The sequence below is a fragment of the Diadema antillarum genome, unplaced genomic scaffold (genome assembly GCF_040938485.1).
Source record: "Diadema antillarum isolate AM-2024a unplaced genomic scaffold, OU_Dant_1.0 scf00000010, whole genome shotgun sequence".
Taxonomy (NCBI): Eukaryota; Metazoa; Echinodermata; class Echinoidea; order Diadematoida; family Diadematidae; genus Diadema; species Diadema antillarum.
In genome coordinates, this window is record NW_027270899.1 from 1,493,813 (window position 1) to 1,520,084 (window position 26,272).

General features: G+C 38.5%; 1 protein-coding gene across 1 annotated transcript in view; it reads left to right on the forward strand.

Annotated features, from left to right (window-relative positions):
- Positions 1-26,272, forward strand: part of LOC139720018 (prominin-1-A-like) — a 322,225-nt gene that overhangs the window by 36,250 nt on the left and 259,703 nt on the right. Inside the window, exon 3 of the mRNA XM_071631397.1 lies at positions 25,997-26,049. Coding sequence (XP_071487498.1) covers positions 25,997-26,049 — 53 coding nt within the window. The remainder of the gene's footprint in view (positions 1-25,996; positions 26,050-26,272) is intronic.

The following is a 26,272-nucleotide window of genomic DNA, read 5'->3' on the forward strand; positions in this document are numbered from 1 at the left end:
CTCCTGATCTCCGAACAGGTGTCATCTTCAGTAGACCACCGAACAAGGATTAGAACCAACACTTGCTGTGCTTTATAGCATTCTGTAATAAAAATTCTGTAATACTGATGCAGGAAATTCAAAAGATAAATCTAATGGTCTCATTCACTGATGGATACATGTATAGTATGCAGTGAAAGCCAGGCTAGACTCTTCAATGTGGCATGTGATCAGTGGCCTTGATGCTAATCACAGTTTATTAGGCTGCCCTCCTTTGTTTCAATCGAGCATAGTGTGTATAGCACTGCATTTGATTGTTTTCACCACAATCTAGCTCTTGTAAGTACTAAAATTTGCTTATGTTGGGGGAAACTTGTGTTTATAGTTGGTAACTCGCGTTACATGCCGGTAACTCGCGTTACATGGTAACTCGCGTTACACTTTTCATTGCCATTTTTTAATGTGATAACAGTGTTTATTCAAGTCAACATCCTGTGTACAGTATCAGGGTGTGATGAATTTAGAAAATTATGATTCCCAACAAATTACCTCCACTGCTTCCTTCAGAATGAAAAATATTTCTTGTTTCGGTAACTCGCGTTACATGGCTCAAGGGCTGAACTTTCATGTGGTGATTAGAATTTTTTGAAGGTGGCATAAAAATTTCCTCATGGGAGACTGAAGTAGAACCAATTTGCTTTAAAATAAATTAATTGAAGTGCTAGCAGAATTTTTCTATTAAAAAGAATTATATCAAGTTAAGCATGCATTTTAGCAATTTGGATGACTGAAAAATTGTCTTCAACATTTGTAGCTGTTTCTCGGGAAATATTTGACCGATTGATATAATTCTTTGAGTTTCTTTAACTTCAATATATGGGTAATACATAATGAGTAATTCTTTTGCAATATGATAAAGTTGAAATTTTAGTGCCATGTCCACATTCCCATGGAATTGCCCACATGATTTTCGTAAATCAACAAAGTGAAGCCGCATTATGCTTGCAATGGTAAGATTACTGTCTGATAATAATCCCGCCTGTTGAAACCACACGATTGATGCTAGTCACGTTCGATGTCTGGATGGCCGTCATGACTTGCATAATGACCATCAAAATATGACTTTTCGCATTCATTTTTGTGATAAACATCATTGAATAATTATAATCCTAGTAGATTGATTTATAAATAAATTTTGCCGACAACTTTGTTTACGTAATTGTGACATATACTAGGGTCTGGCTTGATAAACTATCAATAACCCGATCTTCCATTCATGTGTGTAGCAATAGGATTACATACACTGTACAAAAACCGCTAATCGCATACTTTATACAAGTATTGTTTGCTCACTTCGCAACGTACCGTACTTATACACGTACGCATGAATGCAATGTGGCGTTCAAAGGATCAGGGGGGTGTTTCATAAACGTTTGTCAGCGCTGACAAACGTGGATGAAATACGTACCATCCAGGGGGTGAATTCATCAACGCTTGTCAGCGCCGACAACTGTCGGCACTGACCAGTTTCAGCAAAATCCTTTGTTTTGATTGGCTGAGATGCTCTGCATGGTCACCGTGACTGTTACTATGGTGATATCGTGATTCAAGTTGTCAGCGCCGACAAACGTTGATGAAACACTCCCCAGGAGTGATCGAGCGTGAGAGTTTGTCAACCGATTTTGCAAATACCGGTACTGTAGGTTATTAGACCCTTTCTATGTAAAAAAAGAATTCGAATGTGTGTATAGCAAAAAATAGCTAAAAGATAGTGCAGAAACAAAAAGTGAAGGAGATGAGAGAGCAAAAAATAGCAAGAAAATAGTGTAATCGTCTTTTAAATATAATTAGAGACAAAAAAATAGTTTAAAGATAGTACATGAAATTCAAGGAAAATAGCAGAAAATTAGTGGTATCCAAAAAATAGTTTTAAAATAGTACATGAAGGGGAAGAAAAATTGAAATAGCTAAAAAATAGAGCTATTTTTCCACTATTTGTGAATGAAAATAGTAAAAAAATAGTCCACCTTGTTGGGAAGGTGGGAAAAATAGCAGAAAAATAGTGTGATTTTTAGACTATTTTCAAAGAAAATAGCCAAAAAATATATCATGAAATGATGAAATAGCAAAAAAATATATGAAAAATAGTGAAAAAATATATTTTTCCACTGGCCAAAATGACTGGGGATATGTATTTCCGTAACTCTAGAATATCACATTCGAGAAGTCATGCGTCCGAATATGTCTGGAAATAATCGAAAGGGGTGCACTTTCTACCTTCGTTCCGAGCACGAAATTTCATAGTCATTCGCGCACGGGAAGACAGGTACAGTCCCACGTACTCACATCTTTGCCGCTCTCACAGTCACCTGTACTTCAGTCCCGTACGGCACTGCTGTAACTCGTACTGGGAATTCGTAGTTAAATGTTACTTATTATAAAATGGGTTCAAGAATGTAGCCAATTGGAAGCACTGAAATGAGTCACGTGTGCTTGTATTAATTTCTCACTAACATTCACGGCCGACGTCACAATGTTTGCACTAGCAGTGCGCACTCAATCAGTTGTTACAAGTGCGTCGCGCGCTACTATACGCGCTGTCAATCCTGTAAACTTCTAGTTCGGGCTGCCGGCCGGCCTTTCTTGAGTGCATAACAGGTGTGGCGTACGTATACTCTTATACGTACAGTACTTATATGTGCGGGATTTCCGAGTGCGACGTGCGTAGTAAAATGTTTGGGACGAACATCTTCGGACATCTTGATCCACAAAGGTACGTGAAAAATGCTGTTAGTTTTCGACCCATTTTATAAAACGAATGATGCACAGGATTATTTCGTGGCGTTAGTGGAGATGTAGCGTACTTGAGGGTATTTACAATGTAGTGCATGTTTCACAATTGTAAATACCCTCAAGTACGCTACATCTCCACTAACGCACTCTATCCTGTGCATCATTTGTATACTAGTGCAGTAAAATCTGCATAAAGTCAGTATTTATCCAATGTCGTGAATTTGCAGCTGGTATCATAGCTGATAGATATTCACATTTTTACTACTTTCTTTTTAATAGGCCAGTTCTGATAATGTAAATGCTTGTTTTTTAGGTGGCGAGGTCCCCTGCAGCACACTGCTACATTGTACTTATCGACACCCCGCGTCCCGCTCTCATAGCAAGCATGTGCAGTGTACTAGGCATCCTCATCATGCAGCCACCTCGCATCGCACAGTAACAGTACGCTGCATTGCATCGACCAATCAGTTCGCTGGATCGTAGCAGCATGGGAAAGTCCATTCATTGCGCAAGTGCAAATCAGTTGTTCTTAGAATATGACGTCATTATTCTCGTTTGCTGCTCCGAGATTTCTGACAAGATACCTCATTTATTTTCACTTGTAACTTCAAAATAAGGTCTTCGACAAATCGAACAGGGCTACATTAACGTCCGCACATGTCTTATGAATATGCATGTCAAGTTTCATGAATATTAAGTGGTGCGACCAGATGTGTCTGGAAATAATCGCACAGTAGTTTTCCGAGACAGTGAAACATGAAATGTTGAATAACTTAAAAAGTTCTCCATCATTTCTTGTGATTTTTCGTATGTAGATAGAAATCATAATTTTGCATTTGATACAATATATTGATTTTGGTCAATGTATAGCGGAGATATGAGAAGGTGAAATTTTGGTGAAAATGAGAATGCCCGATTCGCACTGCCTCGATGGCGGTTGAAAATTCAAAACGTTTCGTGGGTTTCGGGGGAGTTGATTATAGTCGTCCACTGCGACTGACTTGTACTTGTTGCCAGCATCATGCAATTTTAACCCTTTCTGTGCCAAAAATCAAGAACTGTATTTACAATGCAGTGGGGTTTGATATGCCAATCAGCACTCAGAGCACATGGTGGGTTAAAATGGAAGCAGTCCACTCACAGTGTGCCACCTACCAGATTCATAACTATCCAGAGCAAACATTTCTGAAGGTTTTGAACTTTTAACTACGGTAAAGGCAACAGTTTCAGTTGAGTTAATAGCCTTTGTTTAATATTTTTATCATAATTGACCATTTTATCACATGGTTTGACTTTTGTTTTGTAGACTCAAATGTGTTCCTAACATGATAAACAGTCTGAAGTCTTGCTGCAGCTTCCCTGGTATCCTAAAGAATTACTTTAGGGCATACTCAAGCTAGATCGATGTGTCCACCAAAAGTCACTGTGCATGGTGCTGTGCACAATCTTACAAGTTTCACCATTAAAAGAGCCACACTCACTAGGATTTATGTGTATGAATGAGAATTTGCATTGTAATCATTTTTATGTACATGTTCATTTTCCAGTACATCTTTGAAAAAGAATAATTATGGTACATTTTGTACCACACAAATTGCTTGAATGATTCTTTTTATTGCTACTGAAATTGCTAAGTGGGTTCACCTGGCTTTGTGACCAAAGGTATTAACCCGTTCCTTACGGGAACCTGGTTTACCAGGTTCCCGTGGGAGCAACTGATATACGGGAACCTGGTTTACCAGGTTCCCAAAATGAAGACAAGGGTGCCTGCTTCAGTGGCCTAAATTCATGTTTCTTTGTGTTAAAATGCTCAGAAAAGTGGGTTTGATAAAAAGATCAGAGTTTATTCTATCAGGATTTGTTCTCCTGCTGTTTAAAAAAGGGGGTTTTACAGTATTATGTACCTTTTCTTGATTTAGTTTTTTTTGCTTGTTCTGCTGTAAACTCGTACGAACATGTACATAATGATCAAGGCTAAGATCAGTTAGAAATGCGGGTTCGCTGACCCCAGTCACCTCATTCAGGTACCTGGTTTTGTGTAGAACAAAAGATTCTGAGAGCTCATCAGCGCACGCTCTATTCATACCTCGCACCCGATCGATATTTCCATTGTTCACGGGCACATGTAGTTGACCGTAGAAAGGGGGACACAATGAACCGCTCGACTGCCTTCACACAGCTGGATTACCAACCTGTGTGCCTCTCTGTCGACGGGCGAAAAGAATCTCGTTTGGGGGCATTAAAGGCACTCAGAGAATTGCGGAAGGAACGGGTTAAAATCAAAGTTTCAAATTTGAATGTCATTTTTAAATATACAAATTGGACTTTAAAAGAGTAGTTGTAAACCCTAAAAGTTCACTCAGAAATATTTAACAAGCTTTCAATAATGATAGACTGAATTATGTCTCAAAACATAAAGTATATTTTACTGACAGAGCAGTGCTCCTGACTGTAACATGTACAAACGTATATAACATGTCACAGCGTTACAGTGCGAAGTTTTTCCTCACTTTGTTGTTTTTGTTAATCTGTCATGATTTCAATGATTTTCTGTTTTATCTGGAAGTGTTATACTGTGATGTCAAACATTCATCATGAATCATCATTTCGTTCTACCTAATGGAGAAACACTATGAGCTGAAAGTAAGACAACAGGATTCTCCATAGGTTTTCTACACACATTTCAGAGGTCACGGTGTTTCAGTCACGGTGTTACGTTGCACTTATTTAAAATCTATGTCATAGTTTTCCTGTTAATTGATTCTTTAATCAAATTTTACTTCATTATTATCATTGAGTCTCTAGTACATCCAATGAACAAATCCACTTATCAAAATGTTCATTAACTTTACAGAATTTTGTCAGTAAACAAAGTGCACAAAAACCCATGTCCAATTTGCATCACGGTGTTACAGTGGTAATTAATCGTGCATAACTCATTTACCACAGCAGTTTTTCTTCCTTTCTTTTGTTTTCAAAATTGCTTATGACGACATGCATAGATACAAAATAAAAATTTTTTCTCAAGTGTTACATTTTGATTATTATTTACATTTGATGAGTGAAATTATACTCAAAAGTGTCAGGGTGTTATCGTGGAATTGCCCTTAACTGGAAATTTGACACATTGTGCAAAATGGTTTCTGTACTAGTGTGGATATTTCTATTCACCTCGGCCAACTTCTTAGAGATCATTCACATTAAGAGTGTGGTTAAGAAGTCCTCATCTACACATATTTTTCAGACAAGGCAAGTGCCAAATTGTGTCTTGCCCATTCGTGTACAAGAAATTAATATTTTTCTAACTCCTAGAAGTTCATTGACCTTATAACCTTTGAGCTTGTGGTGCCCTTCAACTCCCCAAGGGACATTTACCATCCAAGTTTGGTCACAAACGGACAAAGGCATCAAAAGTTATGAGCAATAATCGAAACGCGCCATAAAAACTTAGCAATGGGCCCTAAAAATTTGTTGACCCCTTTCTGTGACCTTTGACCTTGTGATGACCTTTAATTCCCCAAGGGACATCTACCGTCCAAGTTTGGTCACAAACGGACATAGGGATCAAAAGTTACGAGCCACAATCGAAACGCGCCCTAAAAACTTAACATTGGGTTTAAAAGTTAGCTGACCCCTGTCTGTAACCTTTGATCTTGTGATGACCTTCACCTCAAGGGACATCTACCATCCACGTTTGGTCACAAACGGACAAAGGGATCAAAAGTTATGAGCCATAAACAAAACGCGCCATAAAAACTTAACATTGAGCCCTAAAAGTTCGTTGACCCCTGTCTGTGACCTTTAAGCTTTAATATATGACCTCAAATGACCTTTGACCTTACCATGTCACCCCTGATGGCAACATAATATGCAGGTCCCCCAAGTGCATCTACAACCCAAGTTTGGTTGGAAAGGGAGCGATGGTTGCAAAGTTATCTATCATAGGGGAGTCTTGCAGGTAAACTTTAACATTGACCTGAAATAACCTTTGACCTTACCATGTGAGCTCCAATGGCACCATACCATGAATGTATTCCAAGTGCATCCATCACCCAAAGTTTGATTGCCATTGTAGCAACATGTGCTGAGTTACGTGTGATAAGAGAGTCTTGCAAGTAAACTTTAATGTATGACCTCAAATGGCCTTTGACCTTATCATGTGACCTCTTATGGCACCATAACATGAAGGTACCCCAAGTGCATCCATCACCCAAGTTTGATTGCCATTGTAGCAACATGTGTCGAGTTACGTGTGATAAGAGAGTCTTGCAAGTAAACTTTAACGTATGACCTCAAATGACCTTTGACCTTATCCTGTGACCTCCAACGGCACCGTAACATGAAGGTACCCCCAGTGCATCTATGACCCAAGTTAGGTTGTAATCCAAGCAACTTATGTGAAGTTATTTGTCAAAAGAGAGTCTTGCAGGTAAACTTTAACATAGAAAAGAGAGTCTTGCACATACTCTTTAATACATCACCTCAAATGACCTTTGACATCATCACATGACCTCTGACAACACCATAACATGAAGATACCCCTAGTGCTTCTATCACCCAAGTGTGGCTGCCATTGATGCAACAGTTGCCAAGTTATGCATCATAAGAGAGTCTAGCAGGTAAACTGTAACATTTGTGATGGACGATGGACGGACGACGGACGACGGACGTATGCCATTTGGATCCCTTAGTCTCGCCTTCACCTCCGGTGGGTGAGACAAAAAGAAAATCACAGCCTTAATATCCATCATTTTTCCTTTCATGTGACAGCCCATGCATTAAAAAAATGGTTTATGCCTGCTAGAGAAAACTTAATATGAACATATGCTTTAATTTTAACCAGATAGGCGGATTATTGAAGAAGGAGCATTTAAGATTTCTGGACTTTGCAGATAACAATGGCCATCACACTCTGATGAATTTACACAAATGTGTGTATGGGGGGGGGGGTAAAAGGAACGCTAGAGAGGGTTGGTTGTGAATAGGGTCGAAAAATAAACAGATGATCATGAGCTTGCCTGACCATGCAGCTAACCACAGAGCAATGGGTGTTTATTGTAATGGAGTGGTCTCGTTTTGTAAGCCTGCAACAAGTTGCAGCTGCAGCCTTCCATGACCGATTTTCAAATCGTGATGTTTCTGCGAAGTCAACGCTTTGGAGAAATATTAGAAAGTGACAGCATGAAGGGACAAGCCTCAATCTCAACACAGGTCAATCTGGTCGAAGGACTGTCAGATCAGATACAAACTGGCAGCATATATGTGACCAAACTTGGATGGAAGATGTCCCTTGGGGAGGTGAAGGTCGTCACAAGGTCAAAGGTCACAGACAGGGGTCATTCAGTCAATTTGCATATGAGAATGAAAATTTGTTAGCACTTCTGTCTATTGTTGTCCCCGCCGAACGAGTTCGAGCAGGGGACTATGAAACGGGCTCCGTACGTGTGTGTGTCCGTGTGTCCGTCCGTCCGTCCTTCCGTCCGTGTGTCCGTCCGTGTGTGCGTCCGTGTGTGATCAAAATCTTCAATTTGCTACTTCTCTGTCATTTATGAGCCAATTTTGATTCTGTTTGCTTTATATGATAGCACTACATGGGAGCTTTGAAACTTCTACACAGAATTTCAGTGGTGACCTTTGACCTTGACCTTTGACCTATATTGTACATTTTGCTACAAAATGCTACTCCTTCGCCATTTCTAACCCGATTTCGATTCCGTTTGCTTTATGTGATGGCACTAAGTGAGGGCTTCAAAACTTCTACACAGAATTTTGACCTTTGACTTCTTTGACCTTTGACCTTGATTTTTGACCTATATTGTACATTTTGCTACAAAATGCTACTCCTTCGCCATTTCTAACCCGATTTCGATTCCGTTTGCTTTATATGATGGCACTAGTTAGGGGCTTCAAAACTTCTACACAGAATTTTGACCTTTGACTTCTTTGATCTTTGACCTTGATTTTTGACCTATATTGTGCATTTTGCTACAAAATGCTACTCCTTCGCCATTTCTAACCCGATTTCGATTCCGTTTGCTTTATGTGATAGCACTAGGTGAGGGCTTCAAAACTTCTACCCAGAATTTTGACCTTTGTCTTCTTTGACCTTTGACCTTGATTTTTGACCTATATTGTACATTGGCTACGAAATGCTACTCCTTCGCCATTTCTAACCCAATTTCGATTCCATTTGCTTTATGTGATGGCACTAGGTGAGGGCTTCAAAACTTCTACACAGAATTTTGACCTTTGACTTCTTTGACCTTTGACCTTGATTTTTTACCTGTATTGCACATTTTGTTACAAAATGCTACTTCCGGCGGGGACATATATTACGCACCGCGTAATTTCTACTTTTCCTTGTTCCAACTCAGTCATGCATGGATTGAGAACACTGAGGTGTGCATCAAATGAAAGAGGAGAAGCATATTTCCCATTCATGTACATCTCATAAAGCAAATTTGTGATTGTAATTCATACAAAGATACAATGAATCTCAGTTTCTTTCTTCTGGGACACACTGTTTAATCTTTGTGTCTTGTGGTTCTAGTGAAGATTTGTTTAACAATTCCTGAAGTTTGGTGCATTTGACCCCTCCTAATTAAGTTGTAGTATCTGAGGGATGCAGGACTGTCTAGTTTGCTGAAAATCTGTCCTAGGGTATTCAAGAAGGAGTTTAAAATCTGAAAATTTTGCCCACTTTCATCAATGTCTTTGATATAGCACTCACTTAGCTCTATACTCTTTTTTTTTATGCCTCCGCCACGAAGTGGTGATGGAGGCATTATGTTTTCGGGTTGTCCTTCCGTCCATAATGAATTTTGTGGACAGCGTAACTAAAAAACCTTGTGAGGTATCCTAATGAAACTTTGCATGTATGTGTATTAGGGGGTGAAGTTGTGCCTATCAACTCTTGGGTGCACATGCTCAAGGTCAAAGGTCAAAGGGTCAAGGTCAAATGCTTAAAATTTCACTATATCCCCCATATCTATGCAATGCCTGAAGATATTTTCTTTAAACTTAGTGTATACATGTTTTACCCAATCAAGATTCTCTGGTGAAAGTTTGGGGTCATGAGGTCAAAGGTCAATGGTCAAAAGGTCAAGTAAAAATGTTAAAATTTCACTTTTTTCTCTGTATCTTGGAAATTGTTCAAGGTATCTGCATGGAACATCCATGCATGTACTGACTGGCAGTGATTATCTAGGGAATTTGGGGTTCATGGGGTCAAAGGTCAAGGGCAACACTTCTACACTTTACTATTTCCCTCATATTTATGCAATGCCAGCAGGATTATTATTTTTTTTTAATTTGGTATATGCATGTATTACCCAGCAGAAATTCTCTGGGAATGTTTTGTTTTGTTTTGTTTTTTGCCAAAACGGTCAAAGGTCAAAAGGTGAAACGTATCAAGTGAAAGTGCTAAGGCGCGACGGACATCCACTCGTTGGTATTCCAGAATGCGTTCGGAATACCTTTTATCTCAGTGGCATGCACTCGAGAATGCGCGCATTCTATACCCATTCCGGCCGTCGCCTGGGACTGCTCAGCTTAACAGGGCCTAGAAATAAGCCGGGCATTCCGGAATGAAACTGAGAATGCATCAACAATGCAGGTGACTTTGTCTAATCTCTCTATTGTCTGTTAAAACCTAACGGTAACACTACCAACAGGATTGATTTGCCAGGGTTCACAGCCTTTGTCTTCTAGAATGCATTCGATCAGCCCCACGCTTTCACCAATGACGTGCATTTTGTATACGTACATGCAGCTACTAGCTCACCGTTTTGCTTCCTTCGCTAGCTCTCAATGATCGAACATGTGGCTCTAGCTGGCCTGGTACATTGCGAAGGTACCAAGGTAGTCTTTATCCAGGCATGCTAGATTTCGAATTTTCTATCAAAGGACATTTAATTCAGTTTTCACCTAGAAGGGATAAATCAATCCTTTGGCATGGCTACGTGAACATTTGTGATATCAGGGAGGTGAGGTCTGTTCGCTATATGCTTTTTTTTTAGGCGAAAAGAAAGACAAACCGGTATCATATGACGTTTACAGGAACTCAAAATGGGCTTTTACTCAAGACTAGTGCTAGTCCAGATTCTGGACGTTTTCTATCATTACGCATCCATAACCACGCACCGCTCCACAGCTTATCGCGCTATCCCCTGTAACCGCTCGATGCCAACAAACCTGTCCGAAAAAAACGTCCAGAATGGTTTGACAGTGCGTAGGGTCAAAAGTTCATATTAGGTATGCTTACGTAATGCCCTATCTCTCGCAAGCTCATTGCGTATGCATGAAAACTAAGGGATCGATCACAGAAAAGTTATGTGGGATCGATCGATCTGCAGCCAGCTGTGTGCATTGCACCGTGAATACAGTGCGATATGCAACAATTACTAATTATGTGCACAGATGCCTGCATTTTTGCACAACACACATTATCACAATCAAAGAGCGAACTCTTTGATCACAATGCAATGCGATACATGTACTGAGTTCTTCAGTGATCCGTACCATGCATTGTTGCACAGCTGATTCGTGCAACGTTTTTGACTGGCTGAAAGTTATGGTTGCAGTCATGTCCGACCTACTTTCACGTGGTGTTTTGGACTTTGTTGTGCCCAGATTCGATGATGACTTGAATATTATTCTTGAGATTGAAAATGGCGAGCTACAAATCGCCAGCTCGCCGATGTATGATTTGTGATGTGCCACTTCTAACGTCCAAACACTACATAAAACTGCAAAGAACTCTGTGAAGGTCGTGAGATGTGGACCTCAAGAAAAGTTGGAAGATTTGTTTGGCGATGTTATTGTTGGTAAAGGGGATCAATATGTTGTTTTTTTTTTGGAGGGGGGGGGATTGTGCCAATCATATTCATTAAAGGAAATAATTTTGTCATCAATTATTCTTCCTTAACAATATTGTATGGTGAAATATTCAGAAATTAAAGAAATTCTTTAATTGACATAGGCACTTGTGGCCCACTAAATAACAATGTAATTTTGTAATGTAAGCTCAGGGCTGTGAGATGTAGGTTCTATGAACCGCTACTTAGCTATGGTATACAAGATATCAAGCATATTCTGATCAGGGGTGGTGGAGGTAAAGGGGATAGGGTACAACCACATTACACAATTTGTAGTGCAAAGTTTTGAAGTACATGTAAGGAACCAGAAGGTGCCTTTTTTGGAGAGCAGTCTAAATTTAAAGAATTGCGCTAAGTTTGTACAACTTTTATTATTTTATCACCACTTCATGTAGGGCCTACTGGGCAGTTAGACCGACACTATTCACTTTGATAATTTCTGTAACAGAGACAATCAGACCAATATCCCTGTAGTAAGAATACCCCGTCACTCAGTTTTTTGTTTGTTAGTCTTCACGATAGTGAAGCTAAACTTAGTCAACCAAGATGAAGACGCTTAAGAGCATTTTTGCTAGAGATATTGGTCCATTTGTCTCTGGCATTACAAGTGAACAGTTTTGGTTGAACTGCCCTTCTGCATATGCATATAAAGGTTACATATATATATATATGAAGAGTTTGTTTGCAAAAACCGATAAGTCCATTTTTGAAGATTTTGAAGTACGGTCTCTGTCATAAAGTACAAAATAATACCTTTTAAATGATATATATGGTCACTACATATAAAGGTACATTTTTGAAGTTCTGGTTAAAAGGAGCAAAAATTTTCTTATTATTCTCCTTATTTTTCTTGACCTTTAATCGCAAATATCTCCATTTGGCAAATATGGACTTATCGATTTTTGCAAACAAACTCTTCATATATATATATATATATATATATATACAGATATAACAATATATATCTTCCTTTTTTTTTTTGGCAAACCATACCTGTATTTGCTCAAAATAGTAGCTCCATGTATATATACATTATTAAATAAGTAGGCCTATTCATATCAAAAGACAGTCTGACAAAGCAACTTGTTTTTTTCTAATTCACAAACAGTTAAGGGGGATATCAGTGTGAAATTATGCTTGGGAAATGTGTGGGCCATGCACACAACACACACAAACACATACACGCATGTGCACACACACACACACACACACACACTAACATGTTAGCAATTTGATTAAACCCCCTATTACAAATCACATCCAAATTAAAACATTGTATATGTACTTTGTACATACAGCTGTACAGTGTAGTAGACTTTACTTTTTTCAACATTTATGGCACCTGATTGTTGGTAAATAAGTTTAGATTTTTTTTTTCAGTGTTGAGGTGTGGTCAGGAACTACATCAATTTATCACTATTGTACTTTGAAATGTCCAATGTACAGTGTACATGTACATTACACATATGTGCAATATATGTACTGTTAAATACACTGTGTAGTCTTCATCATTTCATGTACAGTAAGAGCAGACCGCAAAGTGAAAACAAATGGACTACGAGTAGTGTAATTTGAGCATATGTATAACTTGTACATTTTTTTAATCACATTACTTCTTAAGCCTTCATTATAAAAATTTGGCCATGATGGTAAAACTGTTAATGTTATACCAACTACCAAGGAAGTTTCCAAGCTAGCATCCCACTCCCAACTGTCAATAATGAGTTCAAAAAGTTGTCACTCTGGGAAGGACATTCAAAATAATTCCTCAGGTGTATTTTTCTAAGTGTCTTTAACATTGGATATTCTGTGCCACCAAGTACTCATAAGGAACTGAAATTAAATGTTCTATAGTTGATAAAATATTAGGCATATTTCAGTTGTTTCTCCATGCTCTTGAAATTCCTTCATTATACACTTTCATTTGTACATGTACATGTACCAGTACTGTAATATACAATGCATTTACTGTATATTCTTGATAGTTCATGATCATTGTTCAACAACAGTGCATTATTTCAAACAAAATACATTGTAAACTGTTTGACTCTGAATTTTGATGTCAGAGAAATAATTTGATATGTCACATTTCAGTCTGATTACCATGTGTAGTAGACTCTCATTACACATCAAAATCACAGGATTAACACAAACTGGTTACAAGTTATGACAAAGAAATCTTTGTTTTTTCATTTGTTGCGCTTTACAACAATTCTTGGTTTTAAAAAAATGCTTCGAAGTTCAAAAAAGAAAATAAATTCATTGCTACACAGTTCAAACTATAGGTACAAATGTTCATGTGCATTAACAGAACTAGTTTTAGTTTTATCAAAATGGGCCAAAGAACATACTGTACTTCTCATGACTGATTTTGTATGTAAAGAAAGTATTATATGTAAACAAGTTCTTGGTAGTTGTACAACTCAAAAACACACTCTACACATTTGTACACTTGTATGTACATGTATGCATAGATGAACACGCGATGTACAATTACATGTGCAGACAAACAGCATTTTCAGTTCAATTTTCAAACACCCACCCAAACACCCAAAACACACAGCCCATCCCCACTTGGCATGGTCTGTATGTACATGTACATGTAATCCACTACATCACAAAAACACAACCTTGAACTAAAATATTTCAACTTTTCCACAATTTTATCACTTGTAATTATGATATGTACCCATCAACATGTCCAATGAAATGAAAATATTCACGCCTAAAAAACAAAGTACAGTATGAAAAGTAGGTGTGTACAAATGTACATTGTATTTGCTTCTATGAATAAGAGCAAGGTACAGTAATTGCAGTGATAAAAAGAAAATTATTGTTCATGTAGCATGGAACTGCAAAAATTCAGGTACACCAGAAACCAATGTACCAACCACTCACCATTACAAACCTTAAGGAGGAAAAACACCCACAGTGGATTCTTGTTTTAAAACAATCATATGAATTCTCTAAAAAACAATTTTCAAATCCCAAAGGTACAAGCTAAGCTACATGTACACGTGTATACAAGACATTTTTCATTAAAAAAAAAAAATCTCAGCTACGATGTACAGCTGTACAGCTGCACATGATTCTTCATGTTACCAGTATATCTGATAAGGCCTGAAAATTGAGTGCTTTTAAAAAGTGGATATAATCGTCTAGATCACTTGGGCATCCACACAAAACCGTACTGTGTACGTTGCTTACGTCAACACCCAGGCCAGATGCAATGGTAGATATCAGAACTCTGATTTCACCATCTGTTGCTAACATGCTGTCAACAATTTCCTTTTGGATATCAGTTTCCATGTTCTGGTGGTACATATAAACTTATTAACATACCTGTGGCAACCTTCTGGAAGCAGTGCCATAAAGGTCGCGTACACATTACTGCACATTTTTCTTATCATCCTTTCACAACATGCACCATGGATCTTCAAGTCATCTGCCAGCCACTTGAACATTGTATCTAAATCTCTTGCAGCAGACTTGACAACATGTTTTATATTTTGCTTGTCCGGCAACTGATTTACCCACACATAATTGCGAAGACCAAAGTTTTCGATGATACTGCTACGCACATCTCTGGTTGCAGTGGCTGTCAGGGCAACAGCGGGACTGACGACTTGAGTTCCGATCGTAATTCACCAAATTTTCCATACACTGCTCGAAATGCTTTGGTGTCTCCAGATGCAGTCCCCCTATTTGAAAAATAAGAAAAAAAACCCAGTAAGATTAAAATAAAAAACATTTTCTACATTGCACCTGTGATTTTAATAATGCCTGCAGTCTCTTCAATGCATATCGCATAGCCATAAGACTGCATAATTTTAATCTATAGATGAACAAGTATTGTAAGGGAACATAATGTGTAAACGATTGTAACAGATATGCCGAGAGAGGGCGGAAAGAAGAACGAAAGATGGCGACTGTCCTCAGAGGACCTATGTTCACGATTCGGTACCGAAGACCAAATTAAAGTGTTCAAAAGGCAAACCCTGTCTGGTTCTAGTGTCATTCCCTGTTGTGCAAAGTTGTCCCCTTTCAGTATGAGTACATTTGCATACTGAAGCATGTTCCTATTTGAGTTTTTTCTCAATGTACATGCACATGAAGAATTAGTCTGTGGGCTTCAGCGTGTGTCTCGATTGCTCCTCTGTCTGTGTAGAGGAGCAAAGCCGACGAGACACAGGCTGTGTCTCACAGATTAAAGCTAAGGCAGTAGACCTATGTGTAATTGCATTTGTATGCGAGAAAGTTACAGTAGTTACTGTACTGTACAAAACAATTAAACCAGTGCAGTTACGGTGTTAACAATTTATTACAATTACACAGGATTTGACTCAGCTCAGTACACCTAGGAACACTCACAAGAGTAGTACTGTAGTTAGAAGCCTGACATGTGTTTACCCTACCCGGCCCAGAGGCCAGACATTTAACTACATTTAGTTTTACAATCATTTTTTTTTTTCAACTAGGGGCCTACAGTTACAGTTTGTAATTCAAGACAAGAGACACGTAATGAAAGTTGCCTTGACGAATCATTTGTAGAAACTGGATAGATCTAACGTTAAATGATTAGCTTACCGCTAGGCCGCTTGAGTCTTCGACTTTGTCACGCAGGCCAAGCAAGATCCATAGCCCTGCTCATCTGGTCCGAAATTAAAGACTTCAAAGGCATGACAAGAGCCACAGCTTTCGGAGAGTCTGGTCCATCATGTAGATCTAGTTTGCGAAGAATATCAACGCACAACGGTGCAGCTTGGAAGTTGGAACACCACACTATTGCCGAAACCAGTCGGCATGGAGATAAACAAAATCATGAGTCTATGACCACGCACTGAGAAACGAGTAGACTCTACGTGTAGTAGGGACTTCTAAGTTCTGGTTCTGCTGCTGCTCCCCGAAACCGTCAACGAATCCAAGCTTCTCAGTAGCACATTGCATTGAATGCTCTTCTCATTATCACTGTCAGAAAAGCGACGCGGAGACGCTGATGTTGACATCCATTGATCATGTAAACAAGGTTTGGAGGAAATACTTGAAATGCTGCACAGATTTTGGTCGGAAAACGCAAGACTCGGAATCAATACGAAAAGCACATTTGTTGCACAAGCTGTATGCTGTACACGCGATCCGGGGGATCCCCGATCGAGAAGTAAAAGCCACCTCGAAATTGACATGTACGATAAGTCACGATGCTTTAAATGGGCGAATATCTTTTCTACACGTATTTATCAATTTTTTTATTTGTAATTTCTAAATTATTTTTTTCTGTCGAAAAATAGATTTAAAATGCTGGTTATTGTGATATCTATAATTTGATTTATAACAGTTATGGAAACGAGTAGAAGTTAGTCTTAATCTTACGCACGGTTTATGTACGTTCTAATTTCATTCTCCTCTTATGATCTCTAACATATATCATTTGAGCAATTTTTAATAAAAAGAAAGACAATTTTGAAATTCCATCAATATATGTAGAGATTAAGACAAATATTGGCGTAAAATACGTATGTTATATTGCTACATGCAATATACCTGTTTGCAATAAGACTACAAGATTAGAGATCGATCGACTTTTTTCGATCCCACAAATTGCCTGCTGGACGCGATCTCATCGACCAATCAGGATGCTCGAAATGAATGAGGGGATGGGGGTGGGGCTAATTTTTTCCGAAATATTTCGGGGAGACTTGGCAAACCAGACTGGACTGTTTTGGAGGTCGAGATGCGTGCGTGCGCGGCAAATTAATACACGAGCATACGGTGGGGCATACGCGTGCTGTAGCGGTGTGTGCGCGCGGTAAATGATCACACAAAACAGTCCAGGCAGTGGACTAGACTAGTGCTAGAGACATGTCCCTGGCTCACTCCCACTCCCAGGCCAGACTGTCTAATTGATATCTACACGTGGTTTACAACACGGGTGGGGTGTGAAGGAATGCATACGCGCATTCCTTTGCTGGCAGGCAACACTTCCTTTAATTGATTGATCCATTCTGCTTTCATGGAAATTTCCACAAGCTTGGCCTGGCTGGGGCATAGGTATCATTCCCATTTATTTAGCTAGCATATGTTCCTTTGTTTGTTTGTTTTAGTTTTAGTTTTGTTTTGTTTCTGTTTTTGTATTGTACCGAACTTCTTCTTTGTCGGGTGGGCTGGGGAGAGGAAAGATCAAAGTGAGCTGAGAAGGAATGAGACAGGGAGAGGGGAATCAAAAGGAGGAATCGTCTGCTAAGCATGTTGTCTCCTATACTTTTGCACAGTTCCATAAATTGTCATCAAATGCCGATCATGTGAAATTAACTGGATTTGGATCAAATAGAATTGAACTGATATGAATAAAAATATGAAAATCAGTGCTGCTGCTACAATACAAACGCATTCTACGTCACTACGAATGATTACAAGTTACTGATCTTATACTGCAGGACCTATAATGTATTACAAAGCGTTTTTAAAGCGACAGGGCTGTGTATGAAATTACAGACCAGCATGGCTAACGAGCTACCCTCACAACCATGAAGCAAACGGGCAAATTACAGATAGGAAAATTATTCGACGTGTATTTTAGCATGTTCCGGAGCTGCATGTTATTGCTATTTACTTTTGAACGTAAAAGCAAACATGCGACATTTATTTTATCATCGTATGGAGTTGAATATTATCGTTATTCATTTCCGAACGTTAAAGCAAACATTCGACATTTATTTTAGCATCTTCCGGGGCCGAATGTTAATGCTATTTACTTTCGAACATAAAAGCAAACATCCGGCATTTATTTTACCATCGTACGGAGTTGAATATCATTATTATTCATTTCCCAACGTCAAAGCAAACGTGCGATATTTATTTCAGCATCTTCCACAGCCGAATGATATCCCTATTCATTTCCCAACGCAAAATCAAATACTCGACATTAATTTTTGCACCGTATGGAGCTGAATCTTACCGTTATTCATTTCCTAAAGTATAAGAAAACATCCGACATTTATTTTAGTATCATACAAAGTCGAATATTACCGTTATTCATTTCGGAACGTTAAAGGAAACATTCCACATTTATTTTAGCATCTTTCGTGGCCAAATGTTATTGCTATTTACTTTCAAACATAAAAGCAAACATCCGGCATCTATTTTACCATCGTACGGAGTTGAATATTATTATTATTCATTTCCGAACGTCAAAGCAAACGTGCGATATTTATTTTAGCATCTTCCGAAGCCGAATGTTATTGCTATTTACTTTCGAACACAAAAGCAAACATCAGACATTTATTTTATCATCGTACGGAGTTGAATATTATCGTTATTCATTTCCGAACGTTGAAGAAAACATTCAACATTTATTTTAGCATCTTCCGGAGCGGAATGTCATTGCTATTTACTTTCGAACATAAAAGCAAACATCAGACATCTATTTTATCATCGTACGGAGTTGAATATTGTCGTTATTCATTTCGGAAAGTTAAAGGAAACATTCGACATTTATTCTAGCATCTTCCGGGGCTGAATGTTATTGCTCTTTACTTTCGAACATAAAAGCAAACATCTGGCATTTATTTTACCATCGTACGGAGTTGACTATCATTATTATTCATTTCCCAACGTCAAAGCAAACGTGCGATATTTATTTTAGCATTTTCCACAGCCGAATGATATCCTTATTCATTTCCCAATGCAAAATCAAATACTCTACATTAATTTTAGCACCGTATGGAGCTGAATCTTACCGTTATTCATTTCCAAAAGTATAAGAAAACATCCGACATTTATTTTAGTATCATACAAAGTCAAATATTACCGTTATTCATTTCCCAAAATTAAAAACAAATATCCGACATTTATTTTAGCATCTTTCGGAGGTAAATGTTATTGCTACAGATTGGAACATAAAAGCAAACATCAGACATTTATTTCATCGTTGTACGGAGTTGAATATTATTGTTATTCATTTCCGAACGTCAAAGGGATCATTCGACATTTATTTTAGCATCTTCCGGAGCTGACTGTTATTGCTATTTACTTTCGAACGTAAAAGCAAACATCCGGCATTTATTTTATCATCGTACGGAGTTGAATTTTTATTATTCATTTCCGAACGTCAAAGTAAACATGCGACATTTATTTTATGAAATAAATGTCGCATGTTTGCTTTGATGTACATGTAGCATCTACCAGAGATGCTGCATACTGAATGTCATAAAACTGTACACTGTATAGTATCAATCCTGTTGCCCACAGATCAGACTTATCAGACAGTTTGTAAATCATAGACATGTACATCATACACATGTACATCTAGCATCTACCAGTACATCAAAGCAAACATGCGACATGTACATCTAGCATCTACCAGAGCCGAATGTTATCTTTATTCATTTCCGAACGCAAAATCAAATATCTGACATAAATTTTAGCACCGTAGGAAGCTAAATCTTACTGTATTCATTTCCAAAAGTATAAGCAAACACCCGACATTTATTTCAGTATCATACAAAGTCGAATATTACCGTTATTCATTTCTCGAAAATAAAAACAAATATCCGACATTTATTTTAGCATCAAACGGAGTCGATTGTTACCGCTGTTCATTTCCAAAAGTAAAGGCAAACATCCGACTTTTCTTGGTGGCCCGATTGGTCCACCAAAATCTTCATATATGAAATTTTGGTGCCCGACGTGCGTTTTTTTGATGGCCCCGGGCCACCGCTAGTGTCGAGACCTGACGGTATACCTGGTAGGTACCTCCTAGCAACAGGGTTGGCGTCTCAAACTGGCAAGAAAAAATACGAATGTATATATCGAACTGCGGTACGAAACGCAACTTTAGGCAACGAGTATTATGTTGTAAAAAACAAACTAACTAACATACAGAAAAATCGAACAAAAACAAAATCTCTGTGTTAGAAATCCGTTTCCAGAGACACTTTAACTCATTTTTTTTTTCACACTGAAACTTAAATACAATGTGTATAATATAGCGCGACTTTTCTTTTTCACAACGCAACAGGGCGGCGTGTCGTTCTTTTGAAGGTCAAAGACAATAGTAGAGGTGCACGAGGCCGCTATTATTCTTCGTGAATGAATGGTTTCAGTAACGCGTCTGCATTCTCGGACGCATTCTGGACACCTTGAATAGAGGATTTTATAATCCCCATTCTCGGAATACGATGGAATGCCTCTATTCACAAGGCTGAGGGGAGTAGCAATAGGGCATTCTCAGTGCAGGCAGAATGCGTGGACCGGGAATGAAGTAGAGAATGCCTGCATGCTGGACACATTCTGGATTACCAGCGACTGGATGTCCGCCGCGCCTAAAGTTTCTTCTTCCTCCATATCTCGGAAGTGTCTCAAGTTATCTTGAAACTTAGTACATATTTATGCATGTTCTGCCTGACAGTGATTCTCTTTATGAATTTTAGGGTCAAAGGCCAGATGAAATTGGTAACAATTTACTATTCAATACAGAAATTGCACTTTTCTCCATATCTTGAAATTACTCAATGCATAAACTTATGAATGGGTCAAAAGTCATGTTAAAGCCGTTAAATCCCCTAATATATGCTCTCCTATTCTTCCAATTAAACCTAGGTCAAGGAAAGTGAACATTTAGTCTGGGTGCCAAAGCCACTTTTTGGGCCTAACCTTGTTTTACCGTCCACCCAATGTTTTTTGATAGTTCTACCCTATTTCGGGGGTGCTGAATCCGAATCTGGATGATGCGACTCTTGCATCCTTGAGGGTTTCGAGATATTCAAGATGGCCGCCAAAATGGCCGCCCAAACCGGAAATTCCCATGTATTTCCTTCTAGATGGTGAGAAATTGAAAAGAATTGATGGTTTTACCCTATTTCGAGGGTGCCAAATCCGAATCTGGATGATGCAACTGTTGCATTCTTGAAGATTTTGAGATATTCAAGATGGCCGCCAAAATGCCTGCCAAAACCGGAAATTCCTATATATTTCCTTCTAAATGGTGAGAAATTGAAAACAATTAATGGTTTTACCCTAGCTCGGTGGTGCTGAATCCGAATCAGGATGATGCAACTCCTGCATCCTTGAGGGTTGTGAGATATTCAAGATGGCCGCCAAAATGGCCGCTAAAACCGGAAATTCCCATGAATTTCCTTCTAAATGGTGAGAAATTGAAAACATTTGATGGTTCTACCCTATTTCAAGGGTGCTGAATCCAAATCTGGACGATGCAACCCTTGCATCCTTGGAGGTATTGAGATATTCAAGATGGCCGCCAAAATGGCAGCCAAAATTGCCGCCAATTAAAACCGGAAACTCCTATGAATTAGCTTTTAAATGATGAGAAATAGAAAACAATTGATGGTGTTACCCTATTTCGAGGATGCTGAATCCAAATCTGGATGATTCACCTTGAGATATTCAAGATGGCTGCCAAAATGGCCGCCAAAGCGGAAATTCTTATGTATTTCCTTCTTATAAATGGCGAGAAATTGATAACAATTGATGGTTTTACCCTATCTTATTTTTGACTGCAAGATTTCATGTTTTCGTTAATGGCACAGTTTGAACTTGCTGTATAATACAGTGAAACCAGCTCTACCGGATATCTTTGAGTTGGTAGGATACAAGTGTGCCAGCGGTTCATCTAAATCATATTGTGATAGTGATGTAGAGAAGTTTACTGAAATTACCCAACATTATACCTGTCTCAATCCATTTATATATATATATATATATATATATATATATATATATATATATATTACAAACACACAAGAGGGGATGGACAAATCACAGGTAACGCGCTGTTAAAAAAAAAAAAAACTGAATAAAAAACCAAACGACAACATGTAAGGTAACAGTTGATAATCCAGTACTTACGAATATCATAATCGCGCAGAGTGCTTTTGAAATTACCCTTATTGATATCTACTATAGTGGTCATGGATGCAACCATTTCCAATGACGTTATCAGAATATGAGACAAGTTTCATAAAAATACGAGGCGAGACTCGTCAGAATACAAGACAAGTTTCAACACCAAATACCAGCATGCTATAATTTAATTTTACTCTATTGATAGCTGAAAAGGATTAACTTCACATCTGTGAACCATTTTGGCGACCACAAGCATTATTAGCAATTATGCATAAAGGAATTTCCAGTCGTATTTTTGTGTTTGTACGTTTCAGTATGATGTCAAGATCACTTTTTTTTTTTCCAGTACGTGTTAAAGTTCCGTTTGAGACATATCGGAATGTCTCAGTATATTACAATATCATTGTGACAGTCATTTTGGATGCCAAATCTTTCGGCTGATTTGACAAATCCGCTCAACTGAGTTGAATGTTAGAATACGAATTATTGCTTTTCACCCTGGGTTTAATCCCCCGCTTCGCGTTAGAGCACAATACTTCACCATTTAAGTATAAGAAAATGTTGAGGAGTTTCCGCTTATACAGGACATTCATAGATGTCTCTAAACCTTCAAAGACCTTCAGCACCCTCGAAATAGGGTAAAACCATCAATTTATTTTTAAATTTTCACCATTAAGAAAAAAATTAACATTGGAATTTCTGCCACTTATTTGGGCTGTCATCTTGGACGTCTAAAAACCTTAAAGAATGAACAAATTTAAAAAACCGAGTTTCGAGGGTCACGGTCCTGAATAGGGTCTAAAATTTTCTAATTTTTGACAGTTATTTTGGTGGTCATCTTGGACATCTCAAAACCCTAAAAAAAAAGAACACGAATGTTGCATCAACAAGGTTCGGATTCAGCGACCTCAAAATAGAGTAAAACCGCCAATTGTTTTCAATTTTACACCATTTAGAAGGTAATATAGGGCTTACATGGAAATTTTCGTTTTTCACGGCCATTTGGGGGCCATTCTGGCGGCCATCTTTATCATCTGAAAACCCTCAAGGAAGCAAGAGCTGGATCCTGGAGCATCAAATTCAGCAAACTGAAAATAGGGTGAAACCACCAACTGTTTTATATTTTACACCATTTAGAAGGAAATAGGGGGTCTACCTATGAATTTCCGTTTTTGGCGGTCATTTTTGGCGACCATCTTTACCATCTCTAAACCGTTACGGATGCAAAAGTTGTATCCTGCAGCTTCGGATTCAGCACACTCAAAATAAGATAAAAACCACCAATTGCTTTCAAATTTTCACCATTTAGAAGGAAATACATGGGAACTTCCGTTTTGGGCGACCATTTTAGCGGCCATCTTGAATATCTCAAAAACTTCAACAATGCAGGAGTTGCATCATCCAGATTCGGATTCAGCACCCTTCAATTAGGGTTTAACCATCAATTGTCTTCAATTTCTCACCATTTAGAAGGGAAAACATGGGAATTTCTGGTTTTAATTGGCTGCCATTTTGGCGGCCATCTTGAATATCTCAAAAACTTCATGGATGCAAGAGTTGCATCATCCAGATTCGGATACAGCACCCTCGAAATAGGGTAGAATAATCAATTATTTTCAATTTCACACCATCTAGAGGGAAATACGTGGTGATTTTCGGTTTTTGGCAGCCATATTGGGGGCCATCTTGAATATCTCAAAATCCTCAAGGATGCAACAGTTGCATCATCCAGATTCGGATTCAGCACCCTCGAATTAGGGTAAAAACATGAATTGTTTTCAATTTCTTACCATTTAGAAGGAAATACATGGGAATTTCCGGTTTTAATTGGCGGCCACTTTGGCGGCCATCTTGAATATCTCAAAAAATTCATAGATGCAAGAGTTGCATCATCCAGATTCGGATTCAGCACCCTCGAAATAGGGTAGACCCATCAATTGTTTTCAATGTCTCACCATTTAGAAGGAAATACATGGGATATAACGAATTTCAGGTTTTAATTGGCGGCCATTTTGGCGGCCATCTTGAATATCTCAAAAACTTCATGGATGCAAGAGTTGCATCATCCAGATTCGGATTCAGCACCCTCGAAATAGGGTAGAACCATCAATTGTCTTCAATTTCTCACCATTTGGAGGGAAATACATGGGAATTTCCGGTTCTAATTGGTGGCCATTTTGGCGGCCATCTTGAATATCTCAAAAACTTCATGGATGCAAGAGTTGCATCATCCACATTCGGATTCAGCACCCTCGAAATAGGGTAGAATCATCAATTATTTTCAATTTCACACCATTTAGAAGGAAATACGTGGGAATTTTCGATTTGGGCGGCCATTTTGGGGGCCATCTTGAATATCTCAAAATGCTCAAGGATGCAACAGTTGCATCATCCAGATTCGGATTCAGCACCCTCGAAATAGGGTGAAACCATCAATTGTTTTCAATTTCTCACCATCTAGAAGGAAATACATGGGAATTTCCGGTTTTGGCGGCCATATTGGCGGCCATCTTGAATATCTCAAAACCCTCAAGGATACAAGAGTTGCATCATCCAGATTCGGATTCAGCACCCCCAAAATAGGTTGAAACCATCAAAAAAACATTGGGTGGACGATAAAACAAGGTTCAGCCTCTGGCACCCAGACTAATTCAACACATTTGTGTCAAACAAGTCATTTGATATGTTGCCAATTTTGTGAAAATGTAATCACACATTGTCTGTATGTAAGATAGACCTATTAGGAGAATTGTGCATTATGGCGGAGGCATACCAGTCGCCATAGCAACATTTCTAGTTTAGTTCTAGAGAAGAATATAGAAAAAAAAATCCATATATTTGGGACTTTGATGCTCCTGTGCTCGTTTTAAACAAATTGAGATCCTGTCATCCATGGGATGCTACCTACCAAGTTTAGTGAAAAGGGATTTTCAAGCAAATAGATATGGTACAGGCTTATGTGCACTTTTGATACAGAGTTTATCTACCATCTGTATGTGATGTTGTTGAAATAAATGATGTGCACATTTCCTGGCATCATGTTTGCACATTTCCCATTGATGCAATTTCGAGATTTACACAATCCCCAGCATTTGCAAATTTCCCAGCGTGATGCTTGCACATTTCCCTGCATTTGTACATTACTGGCTCCACAAGGTCCTCAGGGTGGAGTTTGAGATGAATCCCTTTCAAATTGCAGGACTGAAGTGAAACAAAAGGATTCACTTGGTTATACTGAAAAATGAAAATCAGGTCTTTCTGTAGTTCTTGGCATGTGTTCCTACAGAGAATCAGCTATCCAAGAATTATCCGTCACTTTACACCTTCAATTGAAGTAATTGTACAAAACATTGTGATGAATAATTAATCATAGCTCCATTTTAGTCAGTTGTAATGTAAGTAACAATTGGTTTTATTTTCTTCTTGTTTTCTTATCCAGCACAGACAAAACAATGAATGTATTTCTTTCCTGTTTTTGTTTTCTACAGAGCTATATCGAGGTATTTTGAATGGTACCAAGGATTTTAGAGATCCTTTACTGGTAAGTTTATCACAGTATCTCCAGTAGGTAAACATTCATTCTTTGGAACCACTCTATATGTTTGGAATGAGGAATGCAGTCTGGCCAAGACCCAATCCGCCTATCTATCCTCAGGACTCTCACTCAGACAGGGGACAAATCCTTCTCGGCAGCTGCCCAATGCCTGCAGAACCAGCTCCCTCGAAGTATCAGGGAATCACCATCTCTATCAATGTTCGAGAAA